Source organism: Pipistrellus hanaki, assembly GCF_964339955.1.
Source record: "Pipistrellus hanaki genome assembly, chromosome: 16".
In the NCBI taxonomy this organism is placed as follows: Eukaryota; Metazoa; Chordata; class Mammalia; order Chiroptera; family Vespertilionidae; genus Pipistrellus; species Pipistrellus hanaki.
Genome location: NC_140518.1, coordinates 40,750,937 through 40,771,261, shown reverse-complemented (window position 1 = coordinate 40,771,261; position 20,325 = coordinate 40,750,937). Strand labels below are relative to the sequence as shown.

At 45.7% G+C, this 20,325-nt stretch overlaps 1 protein-coding gene across 2 annotated transcripts in view; it reads left to right on the top strand.

Moving 5' to 3' along the window:
- The first annotated feature begins 8,735 nt into the window (after nucleotides 1-8,735).
- Nucleotides 8,736-20,325, top strand: part of TMEM220 (transmembrane protein 220) — an 18,795-nt gene continuing 7,205 nt past the window's right edge. The window contains exons 1-5 of one of the 2 annotated variants that reach the window (XM_084863960.1): nucleotides 8,736-8,855; nucleotides 9,503-9,532; nucleotides 14,028-14,088; nucleotides 15,388-15,511; nucleotides 16,749-16,808. In XM_084863960.1, the coding sequence (XP_084720086.1) occupies nucleotides 8,766-8,855; nucleotides 9,503-9,532; nucleotides 14,028-14,088; nucleotides 15,388-15,511; nucleotides 16,749-16,808 (365 nt within the window). In that variant the 5' untranslated portion in view covers nucleotides 8,736-8,765. The remainder of the gene's footprint in view (nucleotides 8,856-9,502; nucleotides 9,533-14,027; nucleotides 14,089-15,387; nucleotides 15,512-16,748; nucleotides 16,809-20,325) is intronic. The other variant, XM_084863961.1, reaches the window with a different exon arrangement.

Below are 20,325 nucleotides of genomic sequence, written 5' to 3'. Positions count from 1 at the left end.
CCACCTCAGCCACTTGATCCCTTCTGCGTCCCCTCCCTGGCCCCTGGACAGCAATCCCTGGAGAATCACCACCCCCACTCCCATAGAGAATGAGGTGTGATAGTCTTCAGTGTTTGCTCTGGGTGAGGGTGGGAGGCTAGAGCAGCTGAGCTTCTGGACTGGAGGCTTCTGGGGGACCCTGCCTCCAACTCACACTGAGATCGGACAAGTCACACCACCTCAGATTTCAGGGTAACCACCAGCAACTCACAGGGGGGGCCAAACTGTCTGTGCCCATGCCAGGATACTGCTTGGGAGTGGGCCAGGCTGCTGCCGGGATCCGTCTGGCAAATTATCTTCTGCCCAGACAACCTGGAAGCCAACGGAAGGGAAATGGAAGGCGTCTTTTGCTCTGCCCCTAGCTCCCAGCTCAGCAAGCAGGTGGGAAGCAGCAGTGATGCCCCCGGCCATCAGCTTGGCCCCTAGGGATTGCTCTTCCCCAAGAGCAAACTGTTACTTCTCTCCTTCCCTTCTTCCCTCCCTCCCCTCCCCACTTCCCTCCTATGCACCTGTGAGTGTTTCTCAATCTTCTTCCCTATCCGTCTTGGCATTTGGACTTTATCAAACAGTTAGTACATTATCAACCATGTAGGATTCAATATTTGTTGTATGATTATAGAACTTAAAATTTCTTTTCAGGCCCCAGCCAGTGTGCTAAATGGTTAGAGCAGGCATGTACCTGGTTGGCAGGGATCCTGGTCAGGCCTCCTGCTGAGGGAGGCAACCAATGGGTGTGTGTCTTTCACAAGGATGTCTTCTCTCCCTCCCCTCCCCCTCCCATCCCCGCCTTCTTCTTCCCATACCTCCCTGCCTTCCACTCTCTCTAAAAATCAATAGAAAAAATATCCTTGGGTGAGGATTAACAACAACAACAAAATGTCTTTTCTGATAAATGAATCTGCTTCTTTTATCAGGAATGAATAGGCTGCAGTATCTTAAAAACACTTAGAATGGAATGCAATTTTTACAAGAATCACAAAGCAGGTCTCCCCATAGAGATCAAAGGCTAACTCCCTGCAGGCTGGATCACAAAGATAAGAAGGGCCAAGATCAAAGCTGAACTGATTTCAGAGCAGGGACTCCTGATTACCGCGTTTTAACTGGCTCTTCTGAAATGTTGGTAATAGCCCTTCCTGTCCCTGCTCTGTGCTCCATGCTCCGTGCTCTGGGCTCAATTATTGGGCCATTTCACATTAGGGTTATTCCAAAGAAGCGCTCCCCAGGCAGAAACCAGATAGCCAAGTGGGGGAGGGATTTAGGGAGGAGGGCAGAGGGATTTACCAGGAAGTGGGAGCAGTAATTTCGGGATCATGTGACACATGGTAGCTTCCCGGTCAGGAAAGCAACTTCCTACTTAGCGCCATGATGAAACTGCCCAACAGATGGAGGTTTTTCCTACTCAGGCCCCAACTTTGGGCCCAGAATTGGATCCTCCCTCCCTCTCCATCACTTCTGTCCTCTTCCCCACAAAGGCCCAGCATGATGGTAACGAACATCACACTGTGGTGCATCTGCCAGGCCAGCCCTGAGCTAGATGTCTCTTCACGTGTTCATCCATCCTCCACATCCTTCATGGCAGCCCTGTGTGCCAGGCTCTGTGTCTGGTGTTGGGGACACAGTGGTGAGTGAAATACACAAGGTCTATGTTCTCATGAGGCTCTCCTTCAAGTAGGAAGAGATGTAATTTTAGAATGAGCAAATAAATACCCCAAATCAAGCAACGAGAAGCACTTAGATGTTGCTATTGTTATGAATCGTAATGTAAATATCTGTGCTTTCCAATGGTCTTAAGCGACCCTGCAAACGGTTCTCAACCTGTGGGTAGAGACCCACAGGTTGAGAACCGCTGCTGTAGAGCCTAAGACCATTGGAAAACACAGATATTTACATTACAATTCATTAACAGTAGCAAAATTACAGTTATCAAGTAGCACCAAAAAGAATATTATGGTTGGGGATCACCACAACATGAGGAGCTGTATTAAAGGGTCTCGGCATTAGAAAGGTTGAGAACCACTGGCATAGAAGATGCATAAAGCAGGGTGAAGGTTTAGGACGTGAACAAGGGCAGTGGCTGAGAGCCGTACAGTGTTTAGAATAAGGAGCAGTTTGAGGGAAACCTACAGGAAGTGAGAGACCAAGGGACCCCCAAGAGAACCAAGTGGCCAGAGGAACTATCTCGGGAGAGGTGAGAGCACACTGGGGAGGTTGGAAGCAGCTGGCAAGTCGGTAGGGATGGTGTGGAATGAGCACAGGGGAGAGAGGTGGGACATGAGATCAGAGAGGTCATGGGCCTTTGTGGGAAGGGTACAGACATGGGACTTGACTCTGCTATCATTAGAGAGTTCTGAGATTTGGAGAGTCTTGATTTTTTTTTTTTTTTTTTTTTTTTTTTTTTTTTTTTTAACATTCCCAGCTACTGTGGGGTACACAGAGTTTGGGAGGACAAGAGTGGAAGATACCAGTTAGGCTACAAATGCAATAGTCCACATGAGAGACGTTAGTGCTAACCATAAGGGTGGGCAGGAGTGGTCCCATTGTGGATCTATTAATGTGAGAGCAACAGGGTTGTTGCTGAGTGAAGTGGGAAGTGAAAGATAAGTCAAGGATGATTCCAAAGATTTTGGCTGGAGCAACTGGGAGAATTGGTGGCGCCATTTGAACTTTCGCTTAGTGGGGCTTACAATGAAATCCCCCCTGGGATTGGGTGTAAGGAGAGCAGAGAGGGCTGAAGACTGAGCCCTGGAGCAGTTCGTCATGTGACTGGGAAGCAGAGCACCAGCAAAGGAGGCTAGGAAAGAGTGGCCTGGGTGGCTGGAGTGAGCTGTGAGGGATTGGGGTCTTATGGTTGAGGGAGCGAGTATTTCAAGACCTGATCGGCCATGGAAGGAGCCACTGGTCAATACACAGGGAAGCTGAGGACCCACCTTGGAGATGATAAGACAGTTACGAAGGAGGTCTATTTGACCAAGACGTGCCCCAGGCCATGTGACCAGTGAATGGTGGGACAGGATTGGAACGCAGATGTGTGCAGCCATTCCTCCCCCAGTCCTCACGCCTGGGCCACACAGGCCCACACTCAGTGGCCCCTGGAGGGAAGGCAGCCTTGAATTTCCTGCCACGTGGGAGGGGTCAGCATGCAGACCCAGGAAGTAGCTTGATCAAATTCAAAACATAAGCCTGGCATTTCATTTTCATTGTCTCCTAAAACTTTCGAGGCTTTCTCTCTGCTAGCTCTAAAGAAAAATGTCATTGTTTCTCACTAGACCATGGGTGAGCAAGTTCCGAGGGCTAACCCGGCCACCCTCCATGCTCAGGGGCGGAGGTGGCTGCTGCCTTCTGCTTGGTCCCCAATTCTGGAGCCTCTTCTAGTCTGAAGAGAGCCACGCCAGCTGCCTCTTCTTGCAGGGCCTGCCAAGAGGGAGCCCCCCCTGGTCCCACCTCTCCCAGCCCCTATGCCGCATCCTCCTTGCCTATCACCCCCTGGAAACCCATGCAAAACAACAAATGATCTTTTTATTCCTTCATCTTTAGATTGCTTTATTGATTACAGTACACATTAGCTATTTTTAAATACATTTTCAGCTTATACTACTTTATTTTTCCAACATCTTTTTTAAAAAATATATATTTTATTGATTTTTTACAGAGAGGAAGGGAGAGGGATAGAGAGATAGAAACATCGATGAGAGAGAAACATCCATCAGCTGCCTCCTGCACACTCCCTACTGGGGATGTGCCCACAACCAAGGTACATGCCCTTGACCAGAATCTAACCCGGGACCTTTAAGTCCGCAGGCCAACACTCTATCCACTGAGCCAAACTGGTTAGGGCATATTTTTCCAACATCTTCTTATGAAAAGTTCAAGCCGAGCAAAGTTGAAAGTCTTATGCAGCAAAAACCTATACACCATCATCTTGAATCCGCATTTAATATTTTGTTCCACTTGCTCCATCACATGCCTACCCATCGATTCATCCCTCTATCCCTCAGCAATCCCTCTTATTTTGAGAGCAATTTGCAGTAAGATGCAGATGCTAGCACACGCCACCTCCAGCACTTTGGTGTGTTTATCATTAACTGGAGTTCAATATTTGCTTAAGAGTTTCTTTCTTAAGATAAAGTGTGCAGCCGAAACCGGTTTGGCTCAATGGATAGAGCGTTGGCTTGGGGACTGAAAGGTCCCGGGTTCGATTCCGGTCAAGGGCATGTACCTTGGTTGCGGGCATATCCCCAGTAGGGGGTGTGCAAGAGGCAGCTGATCGATGACTCTCTCTCATCGATGTTTCTAACAATCTCTCTCTCCCTTACTCTCTGTACAAAATCAATAAAATATATTAAAAAAAAAAAAAGATAAAGTGTGCAAACAGAGAAATTAACAAATCTCATGCATACATTTGCGGAGTTCAGACGAATACAAACACACCTGGGTAACCGAAACCTCGGACAGAAAAGAACATGGTCATCGCCCCAGAAGTCACCTCGTGCCCCTTCCCAGACAGTCCCACTCCGACCCCAGAGGCAGGTGCTCCTGCCTGTTCTAGAGTTTCTCATAACTCAGATCCCCAGCATGTGCGCTTCTGAGTCTGGCTTCTTGGGTTCAGCATAATGTTTTTGCAACATATCAATGCAATAACTTGTTCTTGGCAGCTCATTTCCCCTTTTTTTGCTAGTCCTGTTCCATTATAAGAATACTAGAGGCCCGATGCATGAAATTCGTGCAATGGGCTTGGCCCTCACAACCACAGCTTCTTTCGGAAGTTTATCCGGTCTAATTAGCATATTATGCTTTTATTATTATTATTATTATTATTATTTAAAATATATTTTATTGATATTTTACAGAGAGGAAGGGAGAGGGACAGAGAGTTAGAAACATCGATGAGAGAGACATCGATCAGCTGCCTTCTGCACACCCCCTACGGGGATGTGCCCTCAACCAATGTCCATGCCCTTGACCTGAATCGAACCTGAGACCTTTCAGTCCGCAGACCGACGCTTTATCCACCGGTTTCGGCTGCTTTTATTATTGTTGATATCACTGATTATTTATCCATTCTCCTGTTGACTGCAGTCATTAGTTTTGCAAAGAAAATTACTCTTTAATTAATTTGTAGTTATTCTCTTCTGCCTTTCTGATAAGAATTCTCATATCTCACACGCACTGGATCTGAGTCATGGCTGTTAGGAGCCTCACCTTTGAAATCAGAAAACTCAGGACTTCAATTTCAGTCCCAACTGTGACTAAATGGGTGACCTCTGACCGGTGACCTAGCCACACAGTGCCTTGCTTTCCACACCTGAACCCTGGAAATATAATATCTAAAGGGTAGAAACTGCTTATGAGGATTCGAGTTGTTTGTTCATGCCTTTGCTCATTCATGAAACAATCCCTAACAAGCACTTGCCATGTTCCCTAAGCGCTGAGAAAACAGGAAACAAACAGGCAGAGACCTCGGGGGCTTTCAAGGACCCAAACAACTAATTGCACAACTAATGATTTTTAAAAAATATATTTTATTGATTTTTACAGAGAGGAAGGAGAGAGGGAGAGAGAAAAACATTGATGAGAGAGACACATCAATCATCTGCCTCTTGCACATCTCCTACTGGGAATGTGCCCGCAACCAAGGTGCAGGCCCTTGACCGGAATCGAACCTGGGACCCTTGAGTCTGCAGGCCAACGCCCAGGGACTAAGTGGAGGCTGATCCTGCTGGGCTGTGCAGACCTTGTTCAAAATGTAGGCCTTTAACCTCAGAGCCCCAGGCAGCTAGGCCACGCTGGACCCTAAGTTTCACAGGAGACGGGCGTGTGTGTGTGTGTGTGTGTGTGTGTGTGTGTGTGTGTGTGTTGGGGGGGAGGGGATGTTTTGTTCACTGTTACATCCCTGGTGCTCAGGGCAGTGCCTGGATCGATCTGAAGAAGGGAAGGCGAGAGCTGCTTTAAGCAGAGGTTTGCGTCTCACCGCTGCCGTATGGAGGCTGGGCTGGAAAGAAGCTCCGAGCGTGCATTCGTTTGTTGGAGCTGCCATAACCAATGTCACCAGCTAGGAGGCTGACACAGCAAAACTGGATTTTCTCAAAGTTCTGGAGACGGAAAGTCCAAAACAATGGTTTCTGCTGAGAGCTCCCTCCCTGGCAACTTCCTTTGTCGTGTCCTCACATGTTCCCCCTGTGCATGAAGAGAGGTAGCTGGCGCCCCTTCCACTTGTTAGAAAAGCAGCAGTCCTATCACATTAGGGCCCCTCCCCATGACCTCATTTAACTTTAATTATCCCCTCTCCCCCCTCCCCCCTGAGACAGTCACTTTGGCAGTCAGAGTTTCAATATGAGACTGGAGGAGGCGGAAGGACAACTCGGGGTTTCCTCCCAGAATGCCGAGTTGAATGGTGGCCCCTGAAAAGACATCTCAGATCCTTATCTCTGAAAGCTGTGAACCTGACCCCATTAAGAAAGAGGGTGTTTGCAGATAGAATTAAGTTGAGGTTCTCTTCCAGCTGAGATCATCCTGGCTCCTCCGGGTGGCCCCGAAAGCCAACCACGAGGCTCCTTGTCAGAGACGGAGGGGAGAAGACACAGACCCAGAGAAGGCCACGTGAAGGGCCAGCCAGACCGGAGTGGTGTGGCCACAAGGAGCCACCAAAAGCCGCAAGAGGCAAGAAAGGACTCTCCCCAGAGCCTGCTGCACGAGTGCATCCCTGAGAAGACCTTGGACTTGGACTCCAGGTCTCCAGAGCTGTGAGGGAATGAATTTCTATTGTTTTAAGTCTCCAGGTTTGTGCTAATTTGCTAGGGCAGCCCTAGCAGCTGATCCAGGAGTAACTGAGTGTGTGATGGATGGCGCCATGCACAGAGCGGGGGAGACGTGGCGTGGGTGAGGCAGGTCTTGCGGGACAGGAGCCAGAGTGTGAGTTGGATTTGGAAACGCAGGCATGGTGCGACTTTCAGAGGCCAGATGAAAGTGCAGCGCGGGCCGCTGTAAACACTCCGTAACTGATAGCCGTTGCCGCTGTTGTTTCCTCTTGGAGCGCTCCCTCCTTAGATGTGATTGCTCCAGTCTGGCTTTCTGTGATTTTGGGCGCCGGTTTGAAGCTCTGCCAGGACCGCAACAAAGCTCAGACCTTTCCCTGGGACTCCCCGCTTCCCCCAAATGTCTCCTGGTACCAAGTTCTGTTTGCACCGCTTCACCTCGGGCTGGCACCCATCGCGTCCCCACCCAGAGAGCCGACGTCACAACCTCCCGGAAGGAGCCACGGCGGCCACCGTTCCCTCCCCCTCCATCCAGAGCCGCCCATGCAGCAGGAGCCTGCCATCTCCTGGACAAGGACCATCCTAGCAGCCTGGTCACAGCGTCAGGATGAGAGAGAAAACAGTCAGAGTCACGCAACTTCTCCTACCTCCAAATTCGGCTTCAACTAATCGGGCTTCAAAGGTCAAGGACACGGGTGTGACACCCCCCCTGCTCCCCGGTCTCTAAAATCGCTGAGAGGTCCCAAAACGGAGCAGAGAGCCCAGTCTCTTTACCGCCCTCTGGCTGAAACCAAACACCTTCCCCGCCCCTTCCCACTCTCTTCCTTCTCCACTCACAGGCGGCCCTGGGGAGCCAGGTCCAGGGCTCCCCTCTCTGCTGCGAGCCTGGGCCACACCTCCAGCGCCCACACCCACCCTGTCATCTCTGGAGCACCGTACCCCTGCGGTGAACGTGCATAATGCAATGTCTCCTCACGCAGCGCTCCCTGGGATACTGGATTCATTTAAACTTAATCATTATGTTTCAAAGACTTCTCTTCCCTGTCTGCAAAATCTGGACACGCCTCCAGCAGGGGTGGGGGTGGGGGTATGGGATCTCAAGCATTGGCTTAACGGCTGCATCATGATTATACATAATAAGGTGACCAGATCATCCCGCTTTTGGCGGGACAGTCCCGATTCCTAACAATTTGTCCCGCGTCCCGCGGCGTTTTAAAAACAGTTTTAAAACAGTTTTAACGGTTTTAAAACGCCGCGGGACGCGGGACAAATTATTAGGAATCGGGACTGTCCCGCCAAAAGCGGGATGATCTGGTCACCTTATCAAGGCATCACTGTGTGTCACGAGTGACAAAACCCCAGCTCGCACAGGCTTACATATAAAGAAGAGACTTTGTTGGCTCACAAAACTGAAAGGTGGAGAGGCAGTTCCCAGCTTCAGGTGGGCTGGATCCAGGGCCTCAAATGATGTCATCAGCCCGCTCTATCTCTGAGTTCTGCTTCCTGTCCATGAGTTCTGGCATTCTACCAGCTCACCACGCTTACCAAAAAGCAAGCTTCTCTTTAATCGTCCAGCTAGTTCAACTACCAGACTCAGCAATGATGTGGGACACGTTTATGCTACGAAATTATCCCTAGCTAATCTGGAATTCAAATGAAAGTACGCATGCTGCATTTTATCTGACAACCCTCAGTCTCATGCAGGTTCTAGGGCTGAATCTGAGCAATTTGAATTACATACCTTCCCAGACCAGGTCAGGAGGATGGGCTACGCACCGACCTGCTGCACCTGCTGGTCCCTGGACCTGGCCAGGCAGGGCATGTCTCTGATGGCCCCGCCCATGGCGCCCGAGACCCCGCCCATGGCGCCCGCGGCCCCGCCTCCAGCACCCGCAGCCCCGCCCATGGCCCCGCTCCGCCCATCGCTCCGGCCCCGCCCATCGCTCTGGACCCCCTGATCGCTCCAGCTCAGCCATGGCGCTCGAAGGCCGGTGGGTGCTAGCCCTGTGGAGGGCCTGCAATATGCTGATGGCCGCCTTCTTCGCGCTGGCGGCCTTGGTACAGGTCAGCCTCCCGGCCTCGGAGGCGGGCGGAGGGCGGAGGGCGGAGGGCGGTGGGAGAGGGCGCCGGGCTCCAGGCGCCTGGCCGGGCCGGCCTGCAGTGTAGAACAACGGGAATTGGGTGTTATGTTTCCGTAGCCCCCTAAGGCTTAGGCCTCCCCTACCTAAGGGGTATGTTTGTTCCTACGACCGCAGCCCACCCGTCTCTTGTTTAAATGCTGGGGCTAGCAGAAGCAGCCCGGCGCTTTTCTTAATATCCGACCCCTAGATGAGATTGAACCGAATTCAGGACCTGGAAACAAAGCTCTAAAGGGCACGATGAGGCCTTCAGGCCCCTCCTCATAGCTCTCCTGGTTCCTTGAGGCGGGAGGGCCGGCCTGGAACAATACTCCTTCTAGGTGGCTCTTCTGTGCGGTTCAAAGCCTGAATGGATGTGCAATCACCGCTGTGCTCAGCCCGAAGGCCCTTCCCCCATTGTGATATGCCAGGCTGGGTCTTCCTCCTGTTTAAACCAGAAATTCAAACCAGAATATATAAATGAGTGCTCAATGGGTGCCTGTTGCAGCGTTTGCCAGGTAACAAATGACAGACTAATCAAAGAGCAGACCTGAGCTTGGAACCTGACAGTGAGTCTGATGTTTTGAATTCCAGGTGAATGATCCAGACGCAGAACTCTGGGTGGTGAGTCTGAACTGCTGTTCCCCATCGGGAAGAGCTGTGGATTGCAGCAAACACACAATATTACCTATTTGCTACCACCCCCTCCCCGTTGCGCCCTTACATATGTAGAAATCAAATCCTTTGTAAACTCTTTCCCTTAAAATATTTGGGGGAAATTGGTCCAAGTGTGTGTGAACTCAGAATTTCCCAGAGACCTAGGGGTCTTCCAGCAGTATCTCCTTCGAATAAAATGGTCCAACTGAGGACACTTTTTTGACACACAGAGGAGAACTCTCAAGGTCAACTGAACCATTCTATGTGAGTTCTACCCAGAGATTCCAACAGCCATCTAACAGAAAAGGCAGGCTTAAAGTTTGTGCTAGTTTAGTGAGTTATATTTATAGGAAATAACTAAAGCCCACACACCTACAGTATACATTGAACCAGTCTAAACCAGTGGTTCTCAACCCATGGGTCGCTAAGACATCCTCCATATCAGATATTTACATTACAATTCATAACAGTAGCAAAATTACAGTGATGAAGTAGCAACGAAAATCATTTTATGGTTGGGGGTCACCACCACGCGAGGAACTGTATTTCACAAGGGTCACGGCATTAGGAAGATTGAGAACCACTGCTCTAAACCATTTTTTTTGGGGGGGGAGGGGTTAGGAAGGGTGAATTATTCCACACACTTTCTAAATATCTAGATTGTGCCCAGTTTCTTTCAATACAGATATATAAGACTCTGCAATATCACTGATGAGATGACTTTAGGCTTTGGAATAATGTCAACCATGTACGGATTAGCAACAAGTGAAAGCATTTGGAATTATAATGTAAAGTTCTAAGTCAGTTTTTTAGTGCAGAACTATATTCTCATATTGTCCAGATTCACATGTCCCTGCATCAAATAAAATTGCCTCTTCTTCAGCATTCTAGCCTGCATCCTGAGTTCCAAATATTATTTCTCTGCAGACAAGTCTCAGATATGCAGCAAACGGCGAAAGGCTTTCTGTTAGATATACTCACCTGTAAGTCACACTGGGTCCTCAAATAGAGGACTACCCAGCATCTTCCCACTGAAGCCCACTCCTCTTTATGACTCAACAATTTCTGTTAGCAGAATCATTCTCTGAGTCATCCTTGCTCAAAACCTGTCATCTCAAACATTTCTCTGGTCTTACTACTGTATTTGACATCCCCTCAAAAACACACACACACACAAAGACAAGTAAAACAAACAAACAAAGCAATCCAGCAACAACAGAAAATCCAGTGTAAGTCTAATTGCTTATCTGTACAGAACCTGTACATCTTAACTCACTTCATGCTTAGATGCCATAATATGAATAATAAACACCATGTCCCCACAGATGTCCTCCCTCATTCCCAGTTTAGTCTCCATTACCTCCCACACGAACCCTCGTCATAACTTCCTAATTCTTCTAGCTGCCTCTAATCTCTTCTACTGAGAACACTTCCTAAGTTTTCCTACTTAGAAAACTTTTGTCATTTCTCAAGATGTCGAAGTTGAAACTCCAACTTGGCATTCAAGGCCCATCACAATTTGGCCTCAACCCACCTTTCAGCTTGGTCTTGGAAGCCCAGACCAGTTATAATAGTTACTGTACCTTGTGCCTAAAATTCCTGCATGTCTACTCAAGCTTCAAAGTTTAACGTGTATGCTATCTTATCCAAAAAAAATTCTCTTCCTTTCCTGTAGGTTCCAGCCCTACTTCTTTGCGCCTTTATTATAGCACTATGCATTTTTCTTTGCTTTGGAGTTGACTCTCTACATACCAACACCCCGGAGGACAGGGGCCAGTGCCTTCTTCTTGATGTCCTCAGGCAGCCTAACATAGTACCTTCTCATAGCAGTCCTTCTCTTATTGACTCTTGAAAAAATGAAAGAATAAATGTATGCACAGATGAATACTATGCTACTGGACCCCGGGCCTTGTACTGCACCTTCCTCATTTCCATGTTCCCTACTTCATATTACCCATGAAGCGTACTAGTATCAAGATACATGCAGTGAAAATAATAGAATTCCTGACTAGCATCAGGTTATAAAAATACAGAATTTCTCACTTAAAAGAAGTGCAGAGGCAGCTACTCCATGGTCAACAGCATCATCAAGGGCCTGGGTTTTCTGTCTCTTGTCTGCTCCTCAATGTGTGCTATATCCTCTCATGTTTACAGAATGGCTGCTGTGACCCCCAACATCTCATCCCCAGACAAGAGCATCCCATGTAGGAAGAAACAAGGCAGGAGCAAAAGAGTGTTTGTCCTGTGCTTTCTGCCCTTTTATCCGGGGAGAAATCTTTCCCTAGGAGCCCTCAGGCAGGCTATTTAGGTTGTACACACAAATATGGCTTATGGGCTGGGATCCATTCTGATTCGTCAGCATCCATGCATGTTGGTCAGCATCCATGCATGTAAGTACTTTAAGCATCAGCTTTGCCCCCAGACTTTCCATTTCAGTGCTGGAATGTGACGGCCCCTTGCTGCCAAAAGGGGCTGGGAGAACAAGCGGGCTTTCCCATTCTTACAGTGGCAAGGGGACAAGGGAGGCAGTATGAGGAGTGACAAGGGCTGAATTAAACTAAATATTGTGAATGAATAGTATGATGCCTTAGTTAAAAAAAATCCACCAACAGAAAAAAGACTATTAAAATGGGTTCTACTGAGCTATTATTTATACTGTGTTTTTGCTTGTTACTAAAAACAATTATTTTTAGCCTCTCTGCCCTCCAAAAATTATCTCATTCAAGAGAGAGAAAATAACTTAAATAAGGATTAACATGGCACAATGGCCATGGGAAACCATTACTTAATTTTAAGGGTGACTTTGTTCAAATGTTTATAATATACTGAAATGAGATCTTACTTTACTCTGTTAGTCACAAAAACATGACATATTTGAGTGCGCATGTTAAAAATCTCTGCCAGATATTTCTTACAGAAAGCACAGTGAAATACTGCACGGCCTGTGTGTGTTCAGTTTCTCTCCCTCACGGTGGCTAAGCCATGTGGTTTTTCAAAGTGGGAAAACCACCCCCTCACTGCTCTCAGTGTGGTCTCTGGAACAGCAGCAGCACCTTCCCGGGGAGCTACTAATTAGAGAAGCAGAATCTCGGGCCCTACCCCAGAACTTAGAATCAGACCTACATTTTAATAAGATTCCGAGGTAATTCACATGCACGTTAAAGAATGAAGCACTGGGCTAGCCCTCAGTAGCATGACTGCCCACCTGTGAGAGGACCTGCCTACATTGGCTAAGACACCAGGAATCATTAGGGAGGGAATAGGAAAGATTAACAGAATCGGTATCATCTAGACACTCTCTCTCAAGAGAGTTCGAGACAGACATGTTTTGCCAAAACCAGTCTGGCTCAGTGGATAGAGCGTTGGCCTGCGGACTGAAAGGTCCTAGATTCGATTCTGGTGAAGGGCATGTACCTTTGTTGTGGGCACATCCCCAGTAGGATGTTTCTAACTCTCTATTCCTCTCTCTTCCTCTCTTAAAAAAAATCAATAAAATATATTTTTTAAAAAAAGATAAGACATGTTTTTAGTGTCAGCAAATCACTTAAAACATTCAGCTCTGACAACTTCTAAATAAACTAAACGTTCTGTCGTAAGGATCGCAATTAATGCAGTGAAGCAACTACTTTTCAGGGAAAACCCATGTTTTTATACACTCACCATCTCCTTACTTGTCCTGGAAAAGACGACGTTTCTTTTTCTTTTTTTCTTTTTAAAAAAATATATTTTATTGATTTTTTACAGAGAGGAAGAGAGAGGAATAGAGAGTTAGAAACATCAATGAGAGAGAATCATCGATCAGCTGCCTCTTGCACACCCCCTACTGGGGATGTGCCCGCAACCAAGGTACATGCCCTTGACCGAAATCGAACCTGGGACCTTTCAGTCCACAGGCCGATTGCTCTATCCACTGAGCCAAACCGGTTTTGGCAAGACCACGTTTCTTATAAACCCACCATCTCCTTACTTGCCCTCTTCCCGCAGCACACATGCAATAGCAGGTCTGCTTGCTATGACTGAGGCTTGAAAATAGGGCCCCTTCAGGTCCAGGCTTCCAAACTCCAAACCAACAGTTTCTGAGATGAAGAGCCTGGCCTTACTGGGCACATCTGATCGACTGTGAGGGAACTTTCTGTGGTCTCACTTGCAGAGATGGAATCTTGGGCTGGATGGTCTATTGGTGCCAGACCCAGCGGGGCCACCTAGCTGATGGTGGCCCCTCCTGTCTTACTTGTCAAAGAGCATTTTCCTTAATGCAAGTGGGGAAGGGCCATTTGGGCATGGATGTTGCTTGGGAGAGATTAGGAGGTCAGTGATAACATGACAACCTGACATGGTGCGTGCCATAAAAACAGGTTACCACTGAAACCTACAGTAAATCATGGACTGTGATGGCCCCTGATGTCTTTCTTGACTTCAATACCTAACCCACGTGACTTCCTCTCTCTCTCTCTGCTAACAGGTTATATATGCGATTCCTACAGTGCTGACCTTTCTTGTTGGACTTGACCCTCTTGTCACAGGTATGAACCTTAGAGTCTGAATGGAGATACTTAAAAAAATGCTTGTGAATGAAACAATGAAAAACAGAGGTTTACCATATATTGATTCTGTAACCTGCTTCGTGGACTCCATACATATATATCTATCCCAGATGGGTGTACACGTAAATGATTCACTCAAAGTAGCTGGTTTGTATTGCCCATAGAGCACTTCCTTAATTGTGGGCAAAACGTAGCTGCTTCCCTTGTATGGCCCGAAAAACTCTCAACAAACCTTAAGTTGGACAATTGTATACTATAAAGCAGTGCCTTAGGAAAAAATACATTATTGACTATCATTTTCTTATTATTGGGGAATATTACCCTGCAAGTTATTGTTTACGTTCTTTAAGACAGGTTCTACTCGTAGAATAAAAACTGAGTCTCACCTGGGTGGGGAAAACTCCCATCCGCAGGTGAATGGGCTCCTTGTATAAGCCCCTAGAGCACATGTGTCAAACACAAGGCCCGCGGGCCAAATCCAGCCCGCCAGGCCTTGCAATGTGGCCCGCACCGCGCTGTCATCACTGCACTCCGCTGTCAGTTTGTGACATTGTCAGTTTATGACTGTTCAGTAAACCATTTGGCCCGCGATTTAGGCTGGATTTTAGATTTTGGCCCCTTCTCTGATTGAGTTCGACACCCCTACCCTAGAGCTCTGTCTGTATCTTTAAAGTGTGTTAGGGCTCCAGTCATTGCAAGCAAGGAAAAAAGCTAAACTCGAAGGGGCTCCAAGCAGCAAAGTAGATGTACTGGGATACTTTACTGGCAAGGCAAAGGGTGCTAGCTTTGGGCACTGGGCTTAAAATTTTAACTTCTCTACTCTCAGTTCCATCGATTGCACTGACTTCAGTCTTGGGCCCCACGTAGTAGCCGGCAGGGCCAAGTTTACCTCTTCACTATGCTAAGTCCCACATACGAGAGAACCAACTTCCCTGATGTCGTCACAGGAATCTCAAGAATTGAGTTGTTGGCCCTGATTTGTCATCTGTTTATTCTGAGCTTGAATGAAACATATTGACTGACCTAGCTTAGGTCCATGCGGCTAGGGTGGATTTTCAAGGAAAAGAAAGGTAGTCATCACAGAAAAAGGAGTGCTGGACAGCAAAAATAGTAAATGTCCACCTAAGTTTATAATTACGGCTTTAACTTCCATGCTGTCCCTCAAAACCAAACCAAACCAAACCCAGCCTATCCTGAGTGCTTTGTCTGAAAGCAGACCACAGCAAAGCACACACAGACTGGTTTTCTCTGGAATGTGATTCCGTGATTGGTTTTCAGATAACCTCATTTGGAAGAGTGTCGCAGCAGTCCTCGCGTTCTTTTGTTTGGTGTGGGCTGCCAGCTTGGCACACTACCTCATGCTTCATTCACAGTGGTACGTCTTCCACGAGGAAGAAGGCAGGTGAGCACTGGCCTTTGCTCTCTGGGAGAAGTGGGAAGGAGAAAACCTGATCCTTCTTAACTCCTTATCTGTGCCTATCTCAAACTACACTAGGAAAAGCAGGGAAGGTGTAATCTCCATTACAAGTTGAGGAAACTGAAGAAAAAATGTACTCAAACCCAGCACCATCTAGCCCACGCTGTGATCACTTCCCAGGCAGCATTGCATATTACATTACACTGACTTCAGTCTTGGGCCCCACAATGAGCAGCGGACCTTGGCCCCTTACAATGAGCAAAGATAATAGTCCAGTCTAATCAGGTGAAAACTCCATCAGCACTGACTCAGTTCTGGGTGAAGCCAAACTCTTACCTATAAGTGTGATCAGCCACCTGAGAGGTCAACCTGGTTCAGCTTGGCCCTGGTATATCTCATGGCATCTCCCTTTGCCACGGACATTCATTCTTATCAACTCTCCCTTTGCTGCCTCCCTCCTGGCCAAACAGCCAGATTCCTTTACTTTTTATCCCAGTGTTAACATCTGCAATACGAAGATTTTAGAGACCTTTTGGTATCACTGGTGAGGTACTGCTATGTGATAAATCCTAGTCCTTGGAAAACTGGATCAGGTTGGGTCATTCAGTGGGAATTTAAACCAAATGAGTTGAATCACCTCCACCAGCTTGGTGGGTGAACTCAAAGTGGGGTTTCCAGTGGTACTATGGCCAAATACAATTATTTTCTCCTCTCTGGGGAAAAAAAATAAGTGCTTTTAACACATATTTCTAGCATTAGTCTGGCTCACTACAAATCATTTATCTTCACAAAGATATGGCCTGATCTCTGCAACATGGGCTCAAACCATTTGTGCTCTACCTAACACCACGTACTCTGAGGTTATCTAAAAAGAATACCTGATCAAGTTGAAATTTTCTTGGTTGTAGTATTCCACCCAGTGACATGAAGTGATTTAGCTGTGGTTCTGTTTTATTGGTTTTGTTATTGTTCACTTCTAAGTTGGGGTACAGCCATGGAGTTCATATCTGCTTTATAAAATGGAATTTATTTTTACATAGGAATTTAAACGAAGAAAAAAGTAATTTTTAAATCATACCAGACTTGAAAAGTATTATATAGATGCTATATATCTTGGGGGAAGCCACTCAACAACCAGAAATTACGTGTCATGAAGATAATGGGGTGATATGCATCTCACTTGCAGCCATGTCACAAAGATGAAATGTATGCTCTTTTATAGGGAGCTGTTTGGCCTGGTGCTTATCATAGCATGGATGAGTCTATGCCACAATTCATCAAAGTAAGTTTTCAAATCAGATGTGTTCAAGGTTGATCAGTTCAAGTAGGTTAGTGAGAATATTGAAACACAAATAAAAACAGTAATCTTTTGAAATAAAAATCTCCTCCCCTAAGGAAAGCTAATAGTTGATTCAAAGTTTCATGATCATTAATCATGAATACCAGTTTCCTACATGGCCCAGTGTAATCATATGGAGTTGCTAGCATAAAGGGTGTTCTTCAGAAAGAAGGGAAAATGATCTCAGAAGGAAGCTTGGAGATTTAGGAAAGAATGAAGAGCAAATTTTTAAAATGTGTGAGTACATATAAATGAATATTAACTTTATAAAACAGTAATGATATTTTGTGGGCTTAAACATATAAAGAATAAAAATGCAGGACAAGCATAGTATATGTTAGAAGGGGATAAATGAAGGTACAGTATTCTAGAATCCTTAAATTATCTAGGAAGTAATACCAATTTATATTAGACTTTGATAAGTCAAGAATTCATGTGGTAATCCTTAGGGTAACCATAAAAGAATGATTATAAAAGGCAGGAAAAGAGAAGGGGAAAAGATAGAACAGATAGAGAAAATAGGAAACAGATGTTTAGAGAAACCCAAGTATATAAGAAATCACATTAAATGTAAATGTTCTAAATATTCCAATTCAGAGTTCAAGATTTTCAACGTGGATAAAAAGATTAAAAAATCCACTAAACACTGCTTATAAAATTCACCCCTTAAATATATAGATACAGAAAGACTGAAAGTCAAAAGATGGAAAAAATGCATGATCTAAATACCAATCAAATGAAAGTTAGTACATCAATTTTGAAAAGTAGACTTTAAGAGCAGAATTACAGAAAAAGGACTGTTGGTGATTAAACATTTTTTTAAAATAAATCTTTATTGTTCAGGTTACAGATGTTCCTCTTTTTCCCCTCATAGCTCCCATCCACCCAATCCCCCGCCACTCCATCCTCTTAACCCCCACCACTGTCCTCATCCATAGGTATAAGATTTTTGTCCTGTCTCTTCCCGCACCCCTCACATCTCCTTCCCCCAGAGAATTATCATTCCAGTCCAATTCTGTTCCCCTGATTCTATTATATTCACCAGTTTATTCTGTTCATCAGATTTTTTATTCACTTGATTTTTAGATTCACTTGTTGATAGGTATGTATTTGTTGTCACTTTGTTGTTCATAATTTTTATCTTTAACTTTTTCTTCTTCCTCTTCTTAAAGAATACCCTTCAGCATTTTATATAATCCTGGTTTGGTGGTGATGAACTTTGTTAGCTTTTTCTTATCTGTGAAGCTCTTTATCTGACCTTCAGTTCTAAATGATAGCTTTGCTGGGTAATCTTGGTTGTAGGTTCATGCTGTTCATCACTTTGAATATTTCTTGTCACTCCCTTCTGGCCTGCAAAGTTTCTGTTGAGAAATCAGCTGACAGACGTATGGGTACTCCCTTGTAGGTAACTAACTGTTTTTCTCTTGCTGCTTTCAATATTCTTTGTCTTTTGCCCTTGGCATTTTAATTATGTGTCTTGGTGTGGTCCTCTTTGGATTCCTCTTGTTTGGGGTTCTCTATGCTTCCTGGACTTGTAAATCTATTTCTTTCAATGATAGGGAAAGTTTACTATCATTATTTCTTCTAATAGGTTTTCAATATTTTCCTCTCTCTTCTTCTGGCACCCTCATAATTCAAATGTTGGTACGCCAGAAGTTGTTCCAGAGGTTCCTTAAACTATCTTAATATTTTTTTCTTTTCTTTTTTTTTTTTAAATATATTTTTATTGATTTTGTACAGAGAGGAAGGAAGAGAGATAGAGAGTTAGAAACATCGATGAGAGAGAGTCATTGATCAGCTGCCTCTTGCACACCCCCTACTAGGGATATGCCCACAACCAAGGTACATGCCCCTGACCGAAATCGAACCTGGGACCCTTCAGTCCCCAAGCCGACGCTCTATCCATTGAGCCAAACCGGTCTCGGCGATATTTTTTTTTCTTTTTGTCTTTCTGGTTGGGTGTTTTCTGCTTCCTGATATTTCAAATCTTTCGTTTGATTCTTAGGGTCCTCTAGTCTACTGCTGAATTTCTATATATTATTCTTTATTTCAGACAGTGTATGCTTAATTTCTAACCAGTTCTTTTCCATTTTTATTTATTTGTTTGTTTATTTATTTATTTATTTATTTATTTATTTATTTATTTTTGGCATTCTCATTAAGATCCTTGAAGGTCTCATTAAGTTCCTCGGAGGTTTCTAGAAGATTCTTGAATAACCTTATAACTGTGGTTTTGAACTCTATATCCAGTAGTTTGCTTTCCTCCATTTCTTTCATTTGTGACATGTTTGTTTCTGCATTTTGGCTGCTTCCCTGTGTTAATGGAGTGGCTTTGTGTGGTAGGTGACCTATAGGGCCCATGACTTAGTCTCCCCAATCACCTGTGGTGGACACTCTTGGTGAACCCCTTTGTGGGATGGGTGCACAGTCTGGTTGTAGTTAAGCCTTGATTGCTATTGATACCCTGGGAGGCACTGACCTCCAGGCCAATTGGTTGTGAGGATCAGCTGTGTCTATAATGGTAGAACTGCTGAGCTGGAGAAACCCTTATGGGACAGGACTTGCTTTAGTGCTCACTGAGTCTGCCTGAGTGTGTCACTTATGGATCTGAGGAGCTGAAATCTGGTGTCGTCTCACACTGATCACTAGGTACATTGGCTCCTGGAGATCCCAGGAGGGGCAAGTCAGCTTCTGCCTGAGGCCACCCAGCAGGACCTACAGGGAGATCTGCAGATTTCTCCTTTGTTTGGGGTTTGGAAGTTTTGGAGCTGTTTGACCCAGCTGCAGTTTGTTAGGCTAAGCTGCAAAAGGGCAGGCCATTCATATGCAAAAGCCACTGCGCACAGCTCCAGTGTGTTTGTAAATTGGACAGGGTCTCGGAATCACTAGGGCATGGCAAACAGCCATGACTGCCAGTCAGCCCCATCTGCATCTCTACATCCCATGCCCAGTACAGTAAACAATGATTCCTGTGAGCAGCTCTGCAAGAAAGCCACCCTCTCTTTCCCACCTGATGCCAGACAGTCCAGCTTCTCCCCGTAGGAGTTTGGGTTCCCAGAGTCTTGCCTGAAACTGGAGTTCAGAGCAGTAGGGAGCTTGTATCTCCAGCCTGATTCTTATGCTTCCATAACTCTGCTTTTCCGTGTCTCTGCATGTCCTAGCTGGTTTCAATGCACTTTTTTCTTTCCTTCTAGTTGTAGAACTTTTACTCAGCCAGCTTTCCCGTGTTCTGGGTGATAATCGTTTTGTCTTTTAGTTGTAGTTTTGGTGTGGTTGTGAGAGGCAGTATGTACAGGTGCATACCTTATGCCACCATCTTGATTTCTCTAAACATTTTTTTAAATATTCAAACATATATAAAAGCAGAGAGACTAATAAACATAGTGAATTAGATGTATCTATCACCTACCTTAAACAATTTTCAATATATGCTGAGTCTTGTTTCATCTATATCACTGTC